General features: G+C 37.8%; 1 protein-coding gene across 6 annotated transcripts in view; it reads left to right on the top strand.

Moving 5' to 3' along the window:
• Nucleotides 1-13,458, top strand: part of LOC127434716 (E3 ubiquitin-protein ligase HECW1-like) — a 129,180-nt gene that overhangs the window by 47,437 nt on the left and 68,285 nt on the right. For all 6 annotated transcript variants that reach the window (XM_051687635.1, XM_051687634.1, XM_051687630.1 and 3 more), the window contains one exon: nt 7,621-7,696. In XM_051687635.1, the coding sequence (XP_051543595.1) occupies nt 7,621-7,696 (76 nt within the window). The remainder of the gene's footprint in view (nt 1-7,620; nt 7,697-13,458) is intronic.

Raw genomic sequence — 13,458 nt, 5'->3', positions numbered from 1 at the left:
CTGATCACCTCCATGCCACACCGAATTGAGGCAGTAATTAAAGCAAAAGGAGCCCCTACCATGTATTGAGTACATATACAGTAAATGAACATACTTTCCAGAAGGCCAACAATTCACTAAAAATGTTTTTTTTATTGGTCTTATGATGTATTCTAATTTTTTGAGATAGTGAATTGGTGGGTTTTTGTTAAATGTGAGCCAAAATCATCACAATTAAAAGAACCAAAGACTTAAACTACTTCAGTCTGTGTGCATTGAATTTATTTAATACACGAGTTTCACAATTTGAGTTGAATTACTGAAATAAATGAACTTTTCCACGACATTCTAATTTATTGAGATGCACCTGTGTATATATATATATATATAGACATTTAAAAAGACACAAAAGTAGCTTTAGTTGAAGAAGCAACCATAAATGTGTTGGCACAGCTATGTGCAGCCCTCTCTGTCTGGAGTCTGCACTGACTCACTGTCCCACTGCACTCTCCTCTCACGTGGCACAAGAACATTAGTATTCTTTATGCATTCTGCACCCTCTCCCTCTCTCTCTCTCTCATTCTGTCTCTTTTTCCGGTGCATTGGCTGCTTCAAGCTTTGCGTCACACTTGCATGGAACATACACACACACACACACATGCATCCTTAGTGTCCTCCCACATTAAAGGGAGGAGTCTTTAAAATAATCACTCTCTTCTGTCAGCAGAGCATTGCATGTGTGGTGATGAGTATGCAGCAGCTCTTTCTGTAGATACGGTTAGCACTTCTTACACTGCTGCACTGGTACAAGGACAACAATTCACCATAGATCTCTTATCTGATGAGCTCTGTGCCTCTTTATACTAAATAGGCTTTATTAGTTCAGTCAGTACTCTTAAATTATTCAATATAGTACCCTGAATCCATTTAAAATAATGTTTTATTATTATTATTATTAATATTATTATTATTTCTCCCCTTTTTATTGCCAATTTGGAATGCCCAATTCCCAGTGCGCCCTAAGTCCTCATGGTGGCATAGTGACTCGCCTCAAACCGGGAAGCGGTGGACGAATCTCAGTTGCCTCCGCATCTGAGACCGTCAATCCACGCATCTTATCATGTGGCTTGTTAAGCGCGTTACCACGGAGGCTTCACGCTATTCTCCGCGGCATCCACGCACAACTCACCACGTGCCCCACCGAGAGCGAATCTCATTATAGCGACCACGAGGAGGTTACCTCATGTAACCCTACCCTCCCTAGCAATCGGCCAATTTGGTTGCTTAGGAGACCTGGCTGGAGTCACTCAGCACGCCCTGGATTCGAACTCACGACTCCAGGGGTGGTAGTCAGCGTCTTTACTCACTGAGCTACCCAGGCCCTATTATTATTATTATTATTATTATTATTATTATTATTATTATTTTAATTAAATTATATAACCCTTTACAAAAACAAAAAAAAAGTACTGTGGTGGTATCATGGTACAGTGATAGTGTCAGATGGTAATACCATGGTATTTTGATACATACAATGTTATTGAATGATTACCAAAAAAAAATGGAATTACCATGTTATTTTTGGCAATTCTTTGATTGTGACATACTGTTTTCAACACAATAAAAGTCAACACAATAAAATAAGTTAGTTTATTAGAGTCATTGTATGCTTGTGGGGACATATTTTCAATTATATTACTAGACAATGAGAAATAAAAGACATAATATAAGTGATAAAAAAATAATAATAATAATTAATAAAAGATAAAATCAGTGGAAAAAATCTCTTAGACTTACTTTTAAAGAGGGACTCAAATCATATCTTGGAACCAGAATGTCATACAACACTTAGAGTTGATTTTAATCTTAAACCTTTAAAAATCTTAAAATCTTAAATCACGCTTATGGTTTACAGTAAACCAGTAAGCAACTACTTAGCAAGCACCCAGAGCACCCTAACAACCACCTAGCAATGCCCTAACAACACCACAGCAATGCCCTTGCAACCACTCTAACATTGTGGTGCTGGATTTTGTATTGGCAAGCACCATACACAGAAAATCCAGTTATTATTCAAAGCAAGCAACATCACCACAGAACCAAAACAAACTCATCTATCAGGCAGGATCAAGCTGGATTTGTGGTTCAAACTGCCTCATCACCTTTTGTGTAATAACAGTCTAGATCCCCCACAGCGGTAGGATGCTAATGTATCATCGAAAATGTATCATCGAAACACAGTTCATCGCTTATTGAATTGATTGGGAGGTCTGGAATTAAGAGGCCTCCTGCAGATCCTTTTAATCTGTCTGTGTTTGTGAGTAATCAGTGAAAAGCTGTGCAGCCACTGTGTGGAGGCCAGCCACCATGTTTAGGAGATGGCTTTTCTATTTGATAGTCAAGAGGACTGGATTTGCATCTCATTTGGGTACAAAGTGATCCAAACACCTGCTGTCCTTTTGTTGCCACCTTCTGTCTATTTTTATTAAATTCTGAAGAATGCTTTGAGTCGTTTATATATAGTTTTCTAAAAGAGTTGATCTTTATGTGCAGTTACAGTGCTCAAGAAGATTGAAAAGAGTTTGAACGTTGTGCTTCCAGAACATTAGTTGATTGACAAAAATGAAATGTTGAGAGGCACTTCTGCACTAAATGGTTTACTTAGTGATCCGTAAACCTCTTTTGCAATTACCTTTTTTTTAAACAGCAATTCTGTGTATTTTGTGTGTATCTGTTATGGACAATGTTCAAAATGGCCTGAGAAGATAGTTGCAATCAGAGGTTCGCTAGAAAATATATTTATCCTTCACTCTGACGGACTGAATTGTAAAATTTCCATCATGGTATATTTGTAGTTGTCATACTTGTTTTAATTTTATAAGTACTACAGTCAGGGTGTTAGCATCCATTATAATGGCATATACATAACAGTGGATAGGCTTAATTATATTTTTGAGTCCCCAAGCACAAGTCTTGTGAAACCAAGGAATTCTTGGGTTCTCTAAAACAAGATTTTTAAACTTTACCGGTTATGTGCAGATTTTAAATAAAATAAACATCCGATCGGAAAATGCACAGGTTCACAGAACTTCTCCAGTGTGCCTGATAGCCTATAACAATAAAGTCACAGATGATAATCACACGCATCTCTGAAGCTCTAATGCAGGTACTCCTCCTAAATAACTGACAATTCTGCTCTAAACATAGGCTAATGTTTTCACTTAGATTAAATCCAAGTAATTGGCTGAAACGATGCACCGCTTTTTTACACTTTCATTTTGTTACTATACTTTTTTGTGCTTTATTATAATAAAGTGACACACTGATCATGCAGTAACACACTAACATAATGACTGATATGCAGTTAATTATTCAGAACTCTACTTGAAATCCGAACACAACTGGTCAAAATAGACGCATACTACTGGGTGTTAATGGTGATGACGTCTCTAAATACACATCTTAATACCAGGCAATAAACAGGGCACACACACACATATGCAGCGGGAGTGTGTGTGAGAGAGACAGTAAAGTAAAAACTGATGCACTAGTCAAGATGTTTTTCTTATTTTTGTATCTGTCAAAATGACGGACAGCATTTGAAATTTCCAGTCAATCTTTCAAAAAATCAGTAAATGATGGAAAATGTTTGGTTAACGCAACCCCTGGTTGCAGTCTGGACTTGCACTGTTGAATCTCTGCTGAGCTAATAGGCTAGACTGAAGGACTAATGTAGTATTTATAAAGATTCATGCATAAAGTGACAGAACACATACTGTATATTTGTGTTTAGAACTCACAATCATAACTGAAAACATAACTGATGGTACAACTCTTACAACTCTAAGATAAAAGTAGCCTATTAACAGTTTGTCCAATTTATGTTGTATTTCATTGTTTTAAACAACTTTTACCTGGCAAAATATTGCAAAGCATATTAAGTGGCGGTTCTCTCCACTACTTCTAGTGGGCCGGTATGCACTGGTACGCCGAACACTTTCACGAAACAAGCAGGGAGCACCGCATCTCTGCAGTGCAGCCTCTGCATCTCTCTCGAGTGCAGCTAACTTTACCATGGTCAAGATATTTGCGGTTTGAAATTCAGATTTAATTTTAATGTACATCAGTGGTGCGATGGCTTAACGTGTACATTATATTGTTTTTTATTGTTTGAAAATTATTGATTGAGGTGATTTCGTCCTCCTCTCTGCAATCGTTCTGAAAGATTTCAAGAGAAGAGTGCTGGTACATCGGTATTATCATCAACACACAGCATTAACCCTATAATTCTGTGTGTGTCAAATATGATACACAACGTTTGACGACTCTTGTTTCACTCTCTGTTCAAGCTGAAAAACCAAAAACGTGTGGTATGTAAGTTTCACATGTTTATGGCACCATCTAGTGGTTATTTGTGGTTTCAATGTTTTTATCGATCTATTTAAAATGTCGCCGGACTTGCGTGAAAAAGTACTCTCATGTTAGGAGAAATGACAGCTTATTTTTATTTATTTTTTTGGATCAAATTTCCCAATTTGGAATGCCCAATTCCCAATGTGCTTTTAAGTCCTCGTGGTCGTGTAGTGATTTGCCTCAGTCCGGGTGGCAGAGGACGAATCCCAGTTGCCTCCGTGTCTGAGATCGTCAACCTGCACATCTTATCATGTGGCTTGTTGAGCATGTTGCCACGGAGACATAGCGCATGCGGAGGCTTCACGCCATCCACTGCGGCAACCACGCTCAACTCACCACGCGCCCCACTGAGAATGAACCACATTATAGCGATCACGAGGAGGTTACCCCATGTGACTCTACCCTCCCTAGCAACCGGGCCAATTTGGTTGCTTAGGAGACCTGGCTGGAGTCACTCTGCACGCCCTGGGATTTGAACTAGCAAACTAGCGAACTCCAGGGGTGGTAGCCAGCGTCTTTACCACTGAGTTACCCAGGACCCCTAATGACATCTTATTTTAATAAAATAAAAGTGACAGCAATGATTATATTGTTACTGATATTTTAAATGGAGTATTTGCTGAATATAAGCAACCTGTGCTTGGTTAAAATTTTGTATATTCTTTTATTGAAAAAGCCATTTGAAATTACATGTATCAAATATGATACAACAGGCTTTTGAGGTACATCTCTCAATCACCATTACATTCCATTCATGCCCACCACAAACAAATGACAGAGCTTTGAAAATTCTGACATATACATTTTATAAGATTTAAAGTGTGAATTATTAATTCTGTGTATTTTTATATACTGTATTCAGCCTGCTGTGTCATTATAAAAATCATTATATTGAATCTTTGTGACACCTGCCCTAAAAACAATCTAGAGGCAGCACAAAGAATGAAAGAGTGCAGGTGTCTCGACAAGCGTTTTTAACAATTTGAAGTTCTTTTTAACTCGACATGGTGTTTAAAAGGTTCCAGTCCTGCGCGAGTCACTGAAGAAACAGCGAGACGGGGTGCAACAATCAAAGACATTCGTCCAGCATGTGTTTAAACAATGGGAAAACAGAACAGATGTGCGCAAAAATACGTTCGGTGTGAACGGCCCCTAACTCGTACGTTTGCGCGTGTGAGTGAGAGCGTGTGCGCGAAACAAGTTCATTAGGCCTGTTTAATTTTTCATTAATTACAAACCCGAACCCGAAGTTCTACTTGAAAAAGTGACCCGAAACCCATGCTAAGCAATTCAATTGCAGACCAGGGCAAACTACTGCCAGCGTGTCGACATATCATGAACGTTTTTTATTAGATCCTTCATTTATCTGACTTTAGGACCTATCGCGCATCCACAAGCTTTTAATATGCTCTGGGTTGCCAGATGCAACACCCCAATCTATGTGCACAAATTGGAAATATTTCGGCATACTTAATTTATGCAATCTGACAACCATGCATGCGAGCGTGCGCTCTTTCTCCTCTTTGAAAAAAAAAAATATAGCGCTCAGCAGTGCAATATTATGCTCAAAGAATAGTGTGATGCAGCCACTCCATGTCTGTTCTTGAGGCTGCATGTGCTGTTTAGTGCCAAGTCTGCGAGCAAAACTTTTCAGTGATAAACTTAAAATCCCAATAGATCTTCGCATCATTCGCACCAAGTGAGAGAGGAACATGTTTGTTCTTTGTATTATTTGTAAAATGCTGAAGTCCCTCACACCTGTATATGAATGTTACTCTGGCAGTAATAATTTATCAATGTCATGCAGCCTGTTTTATTCAGTTGTGTGCTGAATGGGATGCCAAACAAACCATTGACAAGACCCACATCATGACCCATGAGCATGTAAACAGGCTGATAATGTTTTGAGAATAAAAAATAAGCTTTTAGAATCTACAATTTCCGAATATTTTATTTTACTATTAAACCAGACTCCTGATGTAGAGTGTTAAATTGAATACTAAATTACCACTGCATTGAAGAATGGTAAAATAAACATTAAATAATTATACTCAGGCTTTATTCAGTTTCACTAACACATGATAGAAAAGTAGCAGCAAAACATCAAGCAATCGCAGAATGGTCCCATCAGTATACACTTCAGAAAATTGTGCATCATTCATTGAGTGCATGAGTGCACTACTATCTAATGGGCTTAAAAATACAACTATGCAGACATTTTTATCTTCTCTCTTCCATGTTCTACTTAATGGCTGATGTGGCCCCTGTACCAAAATAATTGCACACCCCTGCTCAGTTGAATATGTAAGACTAATACTGTAAATTGGCAAGCAGATTTCCTTGAATCCCAGCAAACACACAAAAATCCTTGCATTTTGTGAACACAAAATGCTGCATCAAAACTTAGAAACGTGTATGATTTTGCAAATCAGTATGTCCAAATCTGCAGGCGCAGCATTTTGCTGTCATTTTCAGTGACAGATCATGTGAAAAAAAACAAACAAATGAAGCAATAAATGTCTTGTACATAAATAAATAAATAATAATAATAATTCTTTACGTTGTTTTAGTAGCATTTAAACATGATTTAATCTATTTATTTTTTTTTAATTACGATAACAAAAATTCATGATTATGAAATATCTCCACTTTATACAGAGCACCCCCACTATATTCAAGCACCCTCGGTGATTTTGATCTGGAATCGGGTCTGAAAGTGTCTATCCAGTCGTACAAAAATATAGATGTACACTTTACGTACAAATACCTACAAAATAACCTGGAAAACGCACAGATAAGAGTACTGGTTCAAACAACTGATCGAGGAGTTTGAGGACATCGGGTATGAGTGTTCCCTATCAGCCTTGATGCAGCTTCACTTTTTCCTCTTCTGAGAAGTGCTGTCCCTGGAGGCCTTCCTCCCTCCCCCTCTCTCTCTCTCTCTCCTTCCCATCCTCTTCCTGGATACTGAATCAATGCAGTCCTAATGAATGGATGCTATTGACTCATGCCATAAGCCCGGGCTTCCGTAATGGCCTTTAAGCGCAGTATATCAGGCACTGTGAAAGGGCTGAGAAAGACCGGACAGGAAAGGAAGAAAGAAGGTGTGGCTTTTGAAAAATTATTTCCTGTTCCTGTCAGTCCCTCTTCCTTCATACACTTCCTGTTCTTAAGTTCTTGTCAGCTGATTGGTCATTTTCTCATCACTGCTGTCATTCTCTCTGGTAGGCATTGAAACCTGTCATCCATCAGGATGTTTCTCAGACTTTGGGCAGCAGGAGGCTCATCAGCTTCTCTCTGTCAGGTAAGTCAATGCTGTCATAGGACTCATAAAAATAGGGTTTATTGTGGCCGCCAATTAACATGAATTACAATTGATTTACTAAAGCATTTATTTTTTAGCTGGTGTGAAATGAGTACACAAATATTCAAGCAGTTTATAATGTATGTTTGCCATGTTTCATTGATTAAATTTGCATGCAGGCCTATATACATACAATTCCAATACTGTATATTAATAGGTTTTAGTTCGCTTAAAGCTCATTTTGTGACAAATCTTTTTTATGTACTGTGCTTGATGACTGACTATAACATTTAAAAGAAAATTACCAGTTTCAATACAAGTTAAGCTCAATCAACAACATTTGTGGCATAAACCACAAAAAAATAAATAAATAGATAAATAAATAAAAGCAAAAGAAAAAAGTTTTAAATAAAGCTTTTCTTCAAAATAAAGCAAATTTTAGGTAACAGTGAGGCTTTTACAATGAAAGTTAATGGGGAAACTTTTTAGAGGATTTAAAAGGCAGAAATGTGAAGCTTATAATTTTATAAAGGCACTTACATTAATTATTTTGTTAAACCTTACTGTATTATTTTATTATTGTTGTAATGCTTTGTGTATTAGTTTAGCTTAAAATAGTTTAAATCATAATTTTTATGGTCATTTTAGAGTTTTAATGTTAAAGGCTTTACGGGGTCATGGCAACAAAGTTGTAAAATTAGATATAACTTTACACAGAGAAGGTTAGTAAGCGATTTTATCACATTAAAATCATGTTAACATGCATATTATTTACGTCTTATGGCTATATTTGAAACAATGAGTATTCTAACATTTACAGATTGGCCCCATTCACTTTCATTGTAAGTGCCTCTCTGTAATCTCGATTTTTTGCTTTTTTTAAAAGTAAAAGAGGAACGAGTTGAAATATTTTTTGGTGGTAGTCAACATTATGCCAGAAATGCTGTCGTTTGACCTGAAGTTGTATTTAACATGACATATTCCTTTAATTATTTTTGGGGTGATATTGAGCGATTTAATGAGGGATTTAGTTGCAAGAGAACTTTTGTGTGTGTGTGTGTGTGTGTGTTCAAAAATAAATATACAGTTAATGCGTTGTTTATAGTCAGTGATCTTTAAATCTGCAGTGTAGAAGATTTGCAGTGCTACACATAGTAACACCGCATTTTCAGATAACCCATTCAACACCTAAAACATTATTTTTTTTAAGAATGTCTCGCACATTCTTACATACTGTGGGCCGATAAATACTCTGTTGTCTCTCACCAAACCCTATATATGCTTTATAAAAGCAACCTTTTTCTTTTCTTTGGTGTCTGTATGTTGTGCTAAATAACAAATTTCCACGAATGCTTAAGAGTTCCTTTTTAAAGAAAAGTTGCAGCAACACCTACAAAACACAGAGATCAATGGAGACTTAAAGATATTATATATGTTCTTGCAGCTGACATTTGTAGTGAATTTGTCAGGCATGTTATGTACAGTTATGTTGCTTTTTGGTTCTTTTCAGAACTACTGTTTTTAGAGAGCACAATCAGAGAAGACGCTCGCTGGCTTTTACTTAGTAAATAATCATTAAAAGTGTTAAACCTAAATATGTAAAAGCATGCAGTATGAGAACAGCTTTGAAAAATTTAGCAGTTACTGTATTCTTCCCTTTTGAATGGACCCTTGTCTCATTTACGGGTTCGGAAATAAACTAAAGCAGTGTAAACTTCAATAGCGGTGAATGGGAGGCTGCAGCAAATGCAATTATTATTTTTACTTTAAGTTTGCAAACTAGGGAGAGATGTATTACATCAGTCAGAAGATACTGTCACTCCTTCAGCATGTTTATTTTTTTAATGCCAGATTTATTTAACACAAAGTGTATTGTCAAAGTTTTACACTAAATAATTTAAAATAAATTTAATTTGGAAAAGTTTGCTAGATTTATGCTGCTACAGAAGACAGCAGCAGTCTGTGAAAATGGTCCCTTTGATAGATTTTTAATTGTTAAATATAAATCAATTGTCATAACCCAATCGTAATTTAGGTATATATATTTTTATGAGATGAAAGGATACAATAAATAAATCAATAAGGCCTGTCTTTCCTCATATTCATTCAGCTCTATTATGTCTCTTTGTTTCTCCTCTCCTTTTTTTGTTCAGGCCTTCCCTAGCACTGTATATTTTATTCATAAGCACATCTCCTGCCGTGATCTTGAGGTCTGTCTGAGCATGCTGCTATAAATATATGCACATTAACGGTTTACAGAAGGTCTATCTGCCAGTGAATCTCCTCTGTGAGGAGAAAAGCCTAGTGATCCCTCTGGGAGCTGGAAAGAAAGGATACCTTTTAGTCCAAACCTGAATTTAAGGGTACATCCTCACCATTATGTATCTAAACATGTCTATCATGCACTTAGATGCCCCATCTATAGTGCTAGATCTGGATTAAGCCAGTAATCAGTAGATTATTGCATTATAATAACACATCTCACTCGAGACCACCTCTTTCTGCCCATCTCTTTATTACAGGATACAGTGGGAGATTATGAGCTCCTTTGAGATTCTGAGAGTTCTTACCTTCCATTTCTTATTCCCAGGTTTAGATTTTACGGCTTTAGCCGTAAAGCCTCTTGCATCCCTTGTTTCTGTATGAATGATGTTTTAATATTGCAAGGAAGCCAGTGTATCTAGAAAATGGTGGAATGGGCAGCTGGGAATTAAATTAACCTGTATCTACAGTTACATAACATAGTAAAGAGGGAATTTCTGGGGCTGTACTTGGCAGGTATAAACCATGGCAGTCTACTTCCATATGCAAAATAATGAAAGAAAAAAAAGTATTATATTTGCAGCTATCTTGAGTGCCCTTGAATTTGCAAGGTTGCAAAAGTTGCAATGCAGCCATATAATTTAGTATCATCTGCATAATCCTAACAATGTGCCGTGCAACAGACGTCAAGGTTTTCACTGAAAAATAAATTCAATGGCATAACACACACAAAAAAAAAAAAAAGAATGAAGAAAAAAAAAATATTGCATGGCTTAAGAAAACTTGGAATATGACGCACACATCACATGGACTACTTTTATGATATTTATGCACAGATCCAATATTTTGACATACAGATTTTTTTGCCTAAAACACATTGACTTTGTTTAAATTAATACCCTGCAAAGAGGGGCCTGGCTACCACCCCAGAAGTATCTAGTTCGAATCCCAGGGCATGCTATGTGACTCCATCCAGGTCTCCTAAGCAACTAAATTGGCCCGGTTGCTAGGGAGGGTAGAGTCACATGGGGTAACCTCCTCGTGGTCGCTATAATGTGGTTCGTTCTCGGTGGGGCGTGTGGTGAGTTGAGCGCGGATGCAGCGTGAAGTGGTGGGTGGCGTGAGGCCTCCACGTGTGCTATGTCTCCGTGGCAACGCACTCAACAAGCCACATGATAAGATGCGCGAGTTGATGGTCTCAGATGCGGAGGCAACTGGGATTCATCCTCCGCCACCCGGAAAGAGGCGAATCACTACGCGACCACGAGGACTTAAAAAGCGCACTGGGATTCCAAATTGGGTGAAAAAAGGGGAAAAATAAAAAAAATTAAAAAATACCCTGCAAAGATATTTGACCGTTCACACATGCAGCTGCATTACCGCAAGACGTGAGTACTCCTTACTGTCATGCATGCTATTCTGCATGTCTGCATTTGAAAGAAGCCACCTGTCAGTCAGACTGCACTCAGATTAGCTATTACTGTATTTTATCAATACTGTAAAAATACTGATATCATTACACATTTTTAATTTTAGTATTGACTGCTAAAGTACCAGTATTTAGGAAACACTTTACAATAAGGTTGTATTGGTTAACATTTGTTAAATCAATTAGTTACAAAGTACTAGCTATGAACAATAATTTTTCAGCATTTATTAATCCTGGTTAATGTAAAGGGTATACTTTGTTTTCTGCGTTCCAGATTGGATCACGCCCAGTTGACCGCATTGCCTTTCAAAGTATACTCTGTTGTAAAAATCTGGGTGGCAAGCGGAGAGTCCTCACATACTGTGCTGATGATGAAATTTGCATCACACATCATGTGTGTGTTCCGATCAGTAACGTGAACATCCAAAGTATAATTTAGCCTTTAACTGTAGCATTTACTAATACATTATGTAGTAAACAAACAGCAGAAAAAAGCTGAAAAAACGTATATATCCAAGTAGCTTTAGTGCGTAAGCTCAAAAAATTGTATTAATTCCAAGGAGAGAGAAGGCTTGCACACAATATCCATAGAAAAAAATCTTACAGGAATTTATTAAAAGGCCAAAAAGTGCAAAAAGTGCAAAAGAGGGCCTGGGTAGCTCAGCAAGTAAAGACGCTGACTACCACACCTGAAGTCGCAAGTTCGAATCCAGGGTGTGCTGAGTGACTCCAGTCAGGCTTCCTAAGCAACCAGTTGGCCCGGTTGCTAGGGTGGGTAGAGTCACGCTGGGTTAACCTCCTCGTGGTCGCTATAATGTGGTTCTCGCTTTCGGTGGGGCGCATGGTGAGTTGTGCGTGGATGCCACGGAGAATAGTGTGAAGCCTCCACACGCACTAGGTCTCCGCAGTAACGCGCTCAACAAGCCACGTGATAAGATGCACAGATTGACGGTCTTAGACTTGGAGGAAACGGATTTGCCACCCGGATTTGCCACCCAAACCTAGAGTGCATTGGGATTTGGGCATTCCAAATTGGGGTGAAAAAGGGGAGAAAATTCTGAATGTATGGAGCAAGCTGTCTGCTGAAAACAAAAAAATCTAACAACAAAGCTGAAATAAAAGCTTGTGTTTTACCTGTCAATCAGATACGCTTGGAAGTTGCGTTTGTTAAGCAACAATAGGCTGTGGGCATGTTTTCTCAGAATCATCACTGGCCGGTAGAAAGAAAAAGAAACAAAACTGTAGGGCTCTATTTGAAATGAAAATAAGATAAATGTTCTCACGTCATACAGAATAACATTATTAAGAATAAAGAATAAATAAAATCAACTCATTTTTCTGTTTTAAATATGCCGATGGCAGTGTTGTAAGAAACAATCCTACTCACAAATGCAGTTTGAACCAAGAAAAAGTTCAGTTAAGCCCTACAATGATAGTGAATTCTAGCAATTTGGAGTGATATTTGCAACAAATAAATAAAGCCTTCCTTTTGTACTGAGATTTCAGTCACAAGTGAAGACAAGATCCAGAGAAAGAGAACAAAGAGGAATGTTTTTTTAATATTTGGTGAAGAAAGGTTAGTTTAGGAATAGTTGAGAAAGTGCATTATAATAGTTACATTTTGGTAGTCTATCCATGGAAGTATTTTTTGATTCATTTTTATTAAATGTATCGGTACTTCGTAGCAATAAGTTCGTGTCGTGTGTATACATTAACAATACACAATTTTTCTTATTGGGCACTCATTTACTATGTGATCAGTTGTCTGGCAAGGTGCACCACAGTCACACACTGGGGAACCTGCAGCTCCCCACTTATACATGAGAGAGGCACACCTTCTTTGGGTGGTGCGAAAATGTTTCAGCATGACCCACTCACACCGCCTCAGTTCACAGCCAGGCACTCTCATTACTGGGTCAGCAACAAGGTGGCCATTTGCTGGCAAGGAAGAGATCCACTGCTCTCTCCACCTCTCTTCCATACAGAATCCTGCTCTTCCTTGAACTGGTTCAAGTATCCAGACTGGTCTCCGTGAGCAGAGTCTAATATCTGGAAGATCTAAAAGTATGTG

The sequence above is a fragment of the Myxocyprinus asiaticus genome, chromosome 44, assembly GCF_019703515.2.
Source record: "Myxocyprinus asiaticus isolate MX2 ecotype Aquarium Trade chromosome 44, UBuf_Myxa_2, whole genome shotgun sequence".
In the NCBI taxonomy this organism is placed as follows: Eukaryota; Metazoa; Chordata; class Actinopteri; order Cypriniformes; family Catostomidae; genus Myxocyprinus; species Myxocyprinus asiaticus.
This window is presented reverse-complemented; position numbering and strand designations above follow the sequence as displayed.